This window comes from Elephantulus edwardii, unplaced genomic scaffold (genome assembly GCF_000299155.1).
Source record: "Elephantulus edwardii isolate Elephantulus edwardi_28Jun2011 unplaced genomic scaffold, EleEdw1.0 scaffold00036, whole genome shotgun sequence".
Taxonomy (NCBI): Eukaryota; Metazoa; Chordata; class Mammalia; order Macroscelidea; family Macroscelididae; genus Elephantulus; species Elephantulus edwardii.
The window spans coordinates 4012262-4023159 of NW_006399786.1; the positions used below are offsets into that span (position 1 = coordinate 4012262).

Sequence of the window (10898 nt, forward strand, 5' to 3'; positions counted from 1 at the left end):
ACACACACACACACATTGTTATTTACTTTGTACTTTTTGTAAACATTTTTAAGTTTTCATTAAATATATTTGCCCTTTCAAGGGATTGTCAAGCAGTATTGTAACAAATTCTTCAAAGTTGGTGTGAAGTATAATACCAGATATCACATCCTCAATGATGAAAGCCTGCTGGTGGGTCAGCTATAAGTCTTTTCCAACTTAAGGACACATAACACCACCACCTAATTTAGATTAGAAGATATTTTGATAAATGTTTTATTTCTCAGATAAGTAGTTATAGTTCAGAGAACACCTGATTTGAGCTTAGTCAATTTAACTTGTATAACTAAGAGAATTGTGTCTGTTTCATAAGGTTATAAGTATGGTCAGACAAAGCAGTATATTTATAAATGCCTCACAACCCTTAGAGATTCCTAAAGATGAATCGGCAAGAATTACTGTACTTTATAAACTCTAGGGAACACCTGTATTTTTTAACCATTAGAATAAAAAAAAAATACTGTCAGGTAGATTAACTTGCTATTTTAATAGTCGAATTTTATAGGGATTTGCTGTGTTAGGAAATGTACATTTTTAGAATTTCTAAAGAATGGTATATCCTTCCTCAATTATCTGCTGTAGAGTTCTCTGTCTGGAAACCAGTGGACTGACTTTATTCTGGGCTCTAATACTAATCTACAAAGTCTCAAGCAATTCATTTGACAACAAAGTTTGTTTTGCACTTAGTAGGCTTTTTCAAATTTTTCTTAAAATGTCAGTGTATTGGTTTGTTTTTTTTTTTTTTTTTAAAAATCCCACCAATGTTATATATTACTAAAAACTATATTTTTCTTATTCCAGAAAGATGAAAGGGATGTCCAGACATTCACAAATGGCGGAGATCAGAAGTACTGGCAAACATCACAGATGGAAAAATAATAAGGGTGGGCATGGAGCAGCCAGTGGACCAGATGGTCCCTCATGTGAATCAAAACCTGGCGGCCCGCCTGAGGCAAACGCAGATCCCCTTGGTGTTTTGGCAGACAATGATTCTGGTAAGCTAAATAGAAACATACTTCACCTGTGAGTATATGAGAAAAAATGCCAAAGTCTCAGTCTCTTTTGCAAAAGGTTGAGTGACAGATAAGTCGGGTCATTGCTGTGGAGTGGAAACTGACTCCTAGCTGATCTTGTAGCGGTTTTCTGAGGCTGGAAGTAACACAGGAGGAGCAGATGGTGGATTTCAGCCACCTGCCTTTGGTGGCAGTGCAGCTCCACTCAACTACCAAAGCACAAATGACAGCCTAGAAGTCCATTCTTCACAGGTCCATTCCGATTGCTCGAACCTGATTCAGTTCTGACGTAAATCAGATGCCTCAGTTATGTTTTCCTTTTCATTGTGACTGCTTTGTGTTACCAGTATCTTTATAAATTCATCTTTATTTAGATGGTAGAAGTATTATTTCTAAAACAACAGGTCTAACTTAATACATACATACATTAAAGTATACACAGGTCAGAAATGTAATCCAGCAGTGGAGAGTTGAGTGATGTCACTATTTTGTTGGCTACAGTATTAACTCCACTTGTGAAAATTTCTGGGTCTTTTTGCTAACTCAGGAAATGGTGATGTATTTCTAGTGAGAAAAATAGTGGTAGAGTTGTTTGTAAATTTTTTTTCCTTCATATATTTCATACTAACATCTCACTGCTTTTCTGATCTACCTGCTGACAAGCAAAACAGTCATTGTTTGGGTCCGATTTGGTTTCGAAAACTGAATTTGCACAGCAATGTTTTCAGCAGTAAGTTAGCACCTCCAGTGACCATCTGAGAATGGAAACACCAGCAAATTATGAGTGGTCACATTGTATGTGATGCATGTGAGTGTGGGTAGATGTACAGAACAGCCAGCAGGATGTTGTGAGTGCAACTTGTTGTGACTTAGCTCAGCCACATCCTACATAGGGATTACTTGTGTGTAAAAATAGTGTGGCTTGTAGATTTCTGCATAGATTCTTACTTCCTTGTGATATATTTATTCACTAACTGTGGCTGACTGAGAAGAAAGGGAATCCCAGAACACTTGACTGTGCTTATGCGAAATCTATACTTGGAACAGGAGGCAGTCATCAGAACAGAGCAAGGAAACATTGCATGGTTCAAAATTGGGAATGGTGTGCGTCAAGGATGTGTTCTATCTCCATATCTTATCAATCTGTATGCAGAACAGATTGTCCCGGAGGCTGGGCTCTATGAGGAGAAAAAGTGTAGCATCAGGATTGGAGGCAGACTCATCAACAATCTGCATTATGCAGATGACACAACCTCTGCTTGCTGAAACTGAGGAGGACCTGAAGCACTTGCTGCAGAAGGTCAAGGACTGCAGCCTTCAATACGGATTGATATTCAGTATTTTTTGTTGTATTTTTTTTTCCTTTGTTCATATTCTCCTTTTTTAACTGATTTAGAAAGGTTTATTATGTTTTAATTTTTTCATTTTAATGCTTGAATTTCCATTCATTCATTCATTGTTGCACATTTTCTTCCCTGCCCCCCCTCCACTCCAGGAGACTTAGTTTTAAGTCCTGTTGAGCTCGAACTCCAAAAAGTTGATAGAAAACAATGTGTATATTAAGGGATTTGAGGTAGGGGCCGCAAAATTAAAGAAACAAATGATAGCAAGAAGCTAGATGGGAAGTCTTTAACATTGGTGACTGGAGTTGGGCAGGATAGTCAAAGGGTACATTTGCTGTTTTCATTTCATTAAGAGTATCTTAAGATTCTTCACTTTCCTTGCCCAGTACATAGCAGACAAGTGATGAAGATTCAGGTAGACACATTGTCAGTCCCTGCTTTCAAGAAATTTACAGTGTAGTGATGTATAGATTACTGTCTTTTGGGCTGGGACATAGTGGGTACCTACAAGAGAGAGAAGGGAGAAGTTGAGGTTACACTAAGAAAAAGTCCCTAGTACTTTTAGATAGAAAGTAACTGGAGATGTATAGACAGGTGCAAACCCAACTACCCCTTTTTTTAAGTTGTTTTATTTACATGTGATGGGAAAGAACAGTTGTTCGTGTCTAACTTGCCCTTGGGGGCATTAGGCCAGCACCTCGAGCCTCATCTGGGCACACTCAGAGCCCAGCCAGATCTTAGTTCCCAATAAAATAAAAGGCATCAGATAATCTTCGAGAAATGGTTGGTTCTAGGGCTGAAGCAGGGAAAATACAAATAAGAAAATGTTCCGAAAACGGCAGGGTATCAGCATATCAAAAGAATTCACGGGCCACTTTAAAAGTTTTCAGTATCCAAATAAAGAATAATGGTTTATAACCTCAAAGAAAAAGGTAAATATGAGTATGTACGGAAATAAGTAAATGAATAAATCTGCTCCCTTTTTCATATATCTTATGTGCATGTATGTGACTTTTCACAAAAAAGTCTTTGGGGATACAGACAAGATTAAGGTTCCATCCTTAGGAGTTCTTAGCACTTTCATGATCCTGTGCTGGTTCCATACAGTGCATTTTTCAGATTCTTGTTGAACATGTGTGACCTGTTGAATATTGTTCTAGGCTCTGAGGCTATAGCAGTGAGCAAAGCAGAACCTCTCTCCTGTATACTAATACAATGTACTTGATAGAAGTGTCATGCAGAAGCTGAAATTGGATAAAGGGGAAAATGCTGGTCAGAGAATGAGTCTGTTACTTTCTGTAGAGTGGTCACTTAAGGCCTCTGCTGTGGAGATATTTAAGCAAAAGTCTTAATAAACTAAGGGAACTGGCATCCATGGGTGTAGTCATCCAGGCAATGGGGGCAGCAAGCTGGAGATGTTGGTGGATTGTATTAAAAGTATGATTTGGGCTATATTTCCAGAACAGAATTGACAGCATTTGTCAGTGGGTTGGATTTGTGAGAGGAAGAGAAGAGACAAGGATGACTGCTAGGTTTTGACCTACCCATTAGAAAAAGTTGCCATGTACTGATAGAGAATACAGATGAGCTGATTTGGAGTGGAAGTCAAGTGTTTGCCATGTCTGGCATCTGAGGAGATATGTTGTCTCTCACTCTCATTTCCATGGATTCAGAACTGACTCATTGGCTTTCTGGGACTGTAAATCACACAGGGAGAAATTGTACACTTTCTCCCCTCAGAATGGTGCATTCAAACCATCAGGTAACTTCAGCTTTGGCTTCACAGAACAGCTCCCCAAGACTGGGCAGGCAGAGCTGCTCTGTGTCATATAAGCAGTTGGATAGATTATTTCGGAGTTAAGGGGAAAATTGAAGACTGGAGATAAAGACGTTGTGGTACATTATGATGGAAATAGTGTTTTGAGAATGGAGTTCATCTGGAATAGTAGGCACGGTAGGAAGAGGTCTCTGAGAAGTGGCTCCTGGGACATGCCAGCATTTCAGACAGTGATTAATGAGCAGACTCAAAAGGAAGACTCAGAGGGGATCTGGAAGCCAAGTCAAGGGATGATTTTTAAAAGCAGAGCTTGTAAGTGAGGTGAGGGCCAAGAATTGACCTTTAGGGTGGCACTGTGGGGCACTGAGGTGAACTTGGGGTGTTGGAGCCTCACTGATGTGGTGGATCTAAGACTGAAGTAGGTTCTGGACTGAGGTAGTAGCAATAGCTGTGTCAAGTTTTTCCTTTAAAAAAAGGAACAGAAGTGGATTTATGAGTAGAAGATGGTATTTGCATTGACCATGCAGGCATTTTTATAAGGTAGCTTCATTTAATAAGCAGACCTTTTATGAGTAGGATGCAAATCTAAGTTCACTGTTGAAGAACTAGGTGATGGATAAGACCAGGGTTTCTGTTTGGCCCCAAGTGCTTTCTACTTACCTTACCTGAAGGGAAAGTTACTCAGATTTTCTGAATCTTGGTTTCATTCTTGTAACCTATAGTAAAAGTGCTATCTCATGAAGACTAAATGAGATATTTCTAAAGAGTATGATATTCACCTGTTACTGTCCTCCCTGGGTCTGGGAAGTGATACAACAGTTCGGCCTGTACTCATTCCAACCATAGGGTGAGCAATCTGATATTCTGGTAGATTTCTTTTTAATCCACTAGAAATCTGTATTGCCTAGAAGGGTGTCACATTGCTAATCCAGGAGAAATGTATAGTTTAAACTTAACAGGAAACAATTTTTGGTGAGGTGTGGTGCTGAGTGAATGAGTGAGTAGAGGAGAAAGGATTTACCTGCCCGTCAGCAGCAGCTGGTTCAGCTTTCTCAAAAGCATCCACCCATTTCCCACCACTGGGATTTGGTTTCTCCTGAAGTGACCTGGTGCACATTAAATGCTCCCTCATAAAGCAGTACATATTGGCTTCAGTTGAGATGGTCATTAAATAGACAAGTTATTTATTGCCCTTATTCTTCAGTCAGGCGTTGTTTTTATTGGTTGTCTAGAGCAGATTTAATATGTTCTCAGAGCTGCCAGGAATAAATGTAATAGGTGCTGCCCTTGGAGGTAAAGCAGGCTTGAGCGGCTCTGATCAAACACCCTGTCTTTGGCAGGCCTTTTAATACCACTTGCTAAATTCCCCTGCTTGGCTTGTTTACTTAAATTCTTAGAGGTTTTCAGTAATAAAAATACTGGACAGATTCATTTCAGTGTTAACTCTTTGGCTAAGCCTAAATTTCTAAGTTAGTTTGAATATTATTTGTGTCCTGAAAACCAGTTGGAAAAACAACAAACTGGGTAGATATTTTTATATTTTCTTACCAAGCTTACTTTTCAGAGTTAGTGACCCTAATCCAGTAAAGTTAAATAAATTTCTGGGCTTCCTACTACCTGTAAATTAATAGCAACGGTTGTGTAATTAAGTTAATTAAGAGAGGGCCCAAATTCCATAAACCTATGAAGCATGGCAAGTGAGCTATGCATAGCTGCCTTTTGCTCAATTTCTTTGGGTAAATAGCTTCTCTGACCATGAAGATTTAGATCAAGGGGAAATGTTTTATGTCAGCTGCAGTTAGGTTTTGGGGAAGATAAAGGAAATTAATACATTGCTTTCTTTCCCCTAAGTAACAGATTAAGGAGCCAGGGGCTAGGAAACAGCAAATTGTTTTACTGTGGTGGAAGGGAACTGTTTTAAATTTTATTTTATTTTATTAATTTTAATGAACATTTATAGAGATTTTGGATTTCCATTCATTCATTGTTGCACTTTTCTCGGAAGGAAACTTTTGTTACTCTGTTTTCATTTTCCATGGTTTCCATTCTCTTTCAGAGTCGGACATGGAAGACAAACCACACAGCACTGTCATCCCCAAGGAGGTGACCCCCGCCCTGTGCTCCCTGATGAACAGCTATGGGAGTCTTTCCGGGTCAGACAGTGAGCCTGAAGGTGAGTAGTAGCCTCCCGCAGTTCTGTTTTTTTTGTGTTGTTTTTTGGCCTGCTGTGTGTGATTACCATCCAGGATGCATATTCTTTATTTGACATAGAAATAAAGTTAACATGGGGAAAAGGAAAGCTAGAGAAATTTGTTGCTATGCTGTGAGACAAAGCAAAAAGAAAATGTATATTAAAGGTGGAAGATAAACAATAATGGCCTGAAAGAAAAGAAATCCTTTAAATTATAGTGAAGAATGGTAATTTTTTTTCTCTCTGCTCAGGAGAACCTTTGTCTCACATGTTTAGCACCTTTGGTAGCAAAGGTCCTTTGTGACAAAAAGAGAAGTCTGTCCATCTTTGTCCTTTGAGAAAGGTGCTGGTAGACTTGAACTTGACACAGCCTTTTGGTTGCCTCACAACACTCTATGGACTCAGCCATTGGGGTGCCATCATTTATGTAGTTGGGAGAAGTTAAATAAGGATGAATTGGGCTTATGTATGAAAAATTATGTTTAAAATGTTTTAACATGGATTGATTTTTTTTTTTTTTTATTTTTAAATGGGCCCCCTGGCATGTTGAAAGCTACCTGAATTTTGAAATGTAAACTTCTCTGACTTTATCAGAGTATCCCTTTGTTGCTGTTCCTGTTTTAAATGTATTTCTTGTTTTAAGAAAAACACTATTGTGTCTTAATCTTATTTGTTGATGGAAATATGATGGTAGTACTCTTCTTTATACACTAATTAAATTCTTGCACACAAGTTGTATTTAAAATAGGTGGTAGTAAAGAAATATATTTCCTGACTACTCAGTTCCATCAAAGCAGGTTAAACTATTTGTCTCTCTTTTAAGATGAAAACTTAAAAGAATACTTTTTATACTTACATCTTTACCTTTTACTTTTTACACATACATCTTTACATTTTAAGGCTCTTGCCTTTTTTTAAATATGAGGAGAGAAAGGGCCCTGGAGAAGATCGCTGAATTAGTACTCTTTCATTTTACAGACTCACAATAGAGTGAGGATAAATTGGTAAAGGTAGTTTGTTGTTGCTGATAGGCCGTCCGCTCAGAACTGATTCACGGCTGACCTTCCAGTGGATTGGAGGCAGGAGATTACATTAAGGGAAACTGCCCATCTTTATCCCATAGAGCTGCTGGTGGGTTCTAACCACTTGCATTTGAATTGGCAACATAACTCCTTACTCACTAGGCCACCAGAATTTCCTGGTGTGTTGCAGAGCTCTGTAAAATGTAGATGGAAATAAAGGTCTAAAGAATCCGATTATTGCCTTCTGTTAACAGTTTTTCTCCATGTGATGTATCCCTTCTTCCTGCACAGTAGTGCACCATCTTATCTTAAAGATAATAGAATGTTAGCTATAAAAAGACAAGTGATTTTTAAATATTTTTACGTAATTGTTTAAAATTCCTTGCTTTAAGCATGAAGCCCTGATTCATAGGAGCAGTGATTTTGTAAATTATTACCTAACTTGAGCAAATAAAATATCTTGCATGTTCTTTGGGGAAAATACACTTCATAATTTAGGTTATATTTCGAATATATATACTTTTTAAATAAACTAGTATAATAAAAATATTTTTAAAAGAATTCTTTGTGTAGTTAGTTTCCAGCCTTCAGTGTTAATTTTGGACTTACCAGATGAGCTCTTGACCCATTAAAGCTTGGAATAAATCAACCAAGGAAATAAATTGTACCTTCTATGGTCTATGAAATTGCATCTAGTGGCTTTATAGTTAAGTGTATCCTAAATGGAGATGAGTGGTCAGATTCTAACAGATTTTTAACTACTGTGTCTGTCTCAATTGGTGAAATCCTTAATACTGTGGCCCTTGCTCATTTCTTGAGCTTGAAATGAAACTTTTGACTATGACTTAACTTTCAGTCAAACAGTAGATAAGCCTGTTAGAGGAAAAATTACATCAGGTAAGTACTCAGACCTAGGAACAAACTGTAATGCAAGATCCAAAGAACAATGTTTGCCCAATGATAAAGCTCAGAAGGCAGCAAGGGAGATGATAGAGAATGAATGGAGTACCAGTCTGCTTTGTAAACTTCTCCTCAAATCACAATGAAGAAGTAATATCTGTTCATTTGCTTTCCTTTTCTTATTTATAATTTACCACACTTAGAAACTCCCATCAAGAAAGAAGCAGAAGTTCTGACAGAAAGCCAGGTTCTTCCCAGCAGTGCTCAGGAGAGTCCAAATCAGCAAGTTAAAGCGGCTGCTCAAAATTCCCCAGAAGTCAAACCAAACAGCCCCAGGAAAAGCTACAACAAGACAAATCCCAGGCAGAAGAAATATCAGAACTGTCAAGCATTTAAACCAAGAACACATCATCCAAATCTCTTGGAGATGGTGAGTGATTTTTCGTCACATTTTAAACTTTGTTCTCACATATAGATGAAGCCACTAGATATTTTCTTCCCACCTGAGTATATATGTGCTTATGTATGTATTTTAAGGATACTGGAGACACATGTTCCTTGAAAATTCATCAATGTGTCTTTGTTCTGCAGTTACAGTTAGCATATAGCTGATGTTCAATAAATAAGGAATTGTTAAACTTTTGTTCAAACCTTAGAATAAAGGAATCTAGCTTTGATTATAATTGGTAAGGAAATACGGAATTTCATATTCAAGAAAATACACTAAGCTTTTCTTGAAAACACATGAAATAGCAAGCTAAAGGAAGAAAGGGGTTTTTAACACCAAAATCTATTTAAAAATGCTAATTAAGGAAAAGAAAAAGACGAAGGTCTCTTGATTGTCATTTCTTTGGTGGCTCTTCCTTCTCTTTCTATAACTTTTGTATCCTTACTCTATTTTATCAAGGATTGGATCGTTCCAAAAAAAGTAGTCTCTGTCCTAAAATCATAACCAAGAAGTAGTGCAATTTTTAAATATCAGTTAATAATTATGAAACTCTTCAAAGATTTTCTCATTGGATGATGGGAATATTCCAAATGTTTAAATAAAATTATAAGTCTATCTGTTGCCATTCTGTGAATAGTCTTTATTTTTGCTTCATCAGATAAAGTCCTGTGTTCTAGCTAAAGTGGGTATTTATTAGATATCCTTGACTTTAATTAAATTAATATAATTGTTTATATAAATATTGTAGTGAAAATGTATAAATTATATTTTTCATTAATCATAGATATTTTGTTTAAAACATTCATTACTATTGACTAGGCAATTAAACATCATAAGGTTTAATAAATTCCTTATTATATTTTGCCTTTTATTAATTTCTAATATATATTGTACTATTTTTAATGTATCTTTTTAACTTACTGATTTATACATACATTTATATATTCAGGTTTAGAAGCCCTTTTAAGCATGATTTTTCAATGAGTGTTGGCATGTGCTGTTTAAAAGTGAGATAATCTTTAAGTGAAAAGGAAGATGTTCTTGCGTTTGTTGTTTTTTTTTTAACAGAATAATTAGCAAATAAAATATCTTGCATGTTCTTTGGGGAAAATACACTTCATAATTTAGGTTATATTTCGGAGATATGTCTTAGTTACCAGCTGATCTTCTTGTTTTTCAGCTTTTGGCTCCAGATATTAGACACGAAAGAAATGTGATTTTGCAGTGTGTTCGGTACATCATCAAGAAAGACTTTTTTGGACTTAATACGACTTCTATGAAAACTGAAACTGTTTCAGTGTCTGATGTTTCAGTATGTAAAACTGAAGCGTGTGAAGTAGCACCATCTTCAAGTTAATAGAGGAAAATCTTTCTTTAATAAAGAAAAACCTCCTCCTGTACCAGTCAGATCTGATTTGACAGTACACGTAAAAATAATACAATAAAAAATTTTTTTTTTTTTTAAAAAGAAAAACCTGATGGGTTATTAATTGTAAGTCTCCTAACATATTATGTTAGATTTTTAAATAATTTGTCTGAACCTATTCTAATAAACTCAAACCTGATTCTTAAGGCTGTGTCATTTTTGTTGGAATCATACATCATATTTATAGACAGTGTTACATTTTGTTTGTATGTTTTGCTACCTTTTAAGAAAGCTTACTGTTGAGAATTTGCTGTAGAGAATTTGAAGATACTGAATTAATAGGAAAGAGTAAAGCATTTAAAATTCAGCAAAGCAAACTGGAAGGTGCGTAGAGAAATGCTGTTTTTAATACAGGAAAACAATCAATTCTTGATGGAGGAAAATGTAAATTTTTCACTTTTCAAAGGCTATGTTTTAAATCTAGCAACTAGCAACACTTAATTCCTCAGTATTGAGCATTTAAAATGCTACTATGGATATGACCACTGTTTATATTTATTCAGGTGAAGCACTGTTTGTTTTAATTTAGATCTTTATATTTCTTTTGAGAAATATATATAGTTTTAAAAGGGTCAGCTCGTTGTGTTAGAGAGCTGTGGTGACCTAGTGGTAAGGAGCTGAGATGTCAAACCGAGGCCCGTGATTCTAATCCACCAACTATAGGAGAAAGACACTCTCTTGACATATGATTTACTGCCTCAGAAAACCCACTGGAGAGTCAGCTGAATTAATCCATTCT

At 36.4% G+C, this 10898-nt stretch overlaps 1 protein-coding gene across 1 annotated transcript in view; it reads left to right on the plus strand.

Annotated features, from left to right (window-relative positions):
- The window catches only part of NUFIP1 (nuclear fragile X mental retardation protein interacting protein 1), a 29018-nt gene extending 18928 nt beyond the window's left edge, over positions 1-10090 (plus strand). Inside the window, exons 7-10 of the mRNA XM_006884609.1 lie at positions 841-1034; positions 6229-6345; positions 8489-8715; positions 9914-10090. Coding sequence (XP_006884671.1) covers positions 841-1034; positions 6229-6345; positions 8489-8715; positions 9914-10090 — 715 coding nt within the window. The remainder of the gene's footprint in view (positions 1-840; positions 1035-6228; positions 6346-8488; positions 8716-9913) is intronic.
- The last annotated feature ends 808 nt before the right edge of the window (positions 10091-10898 follow it).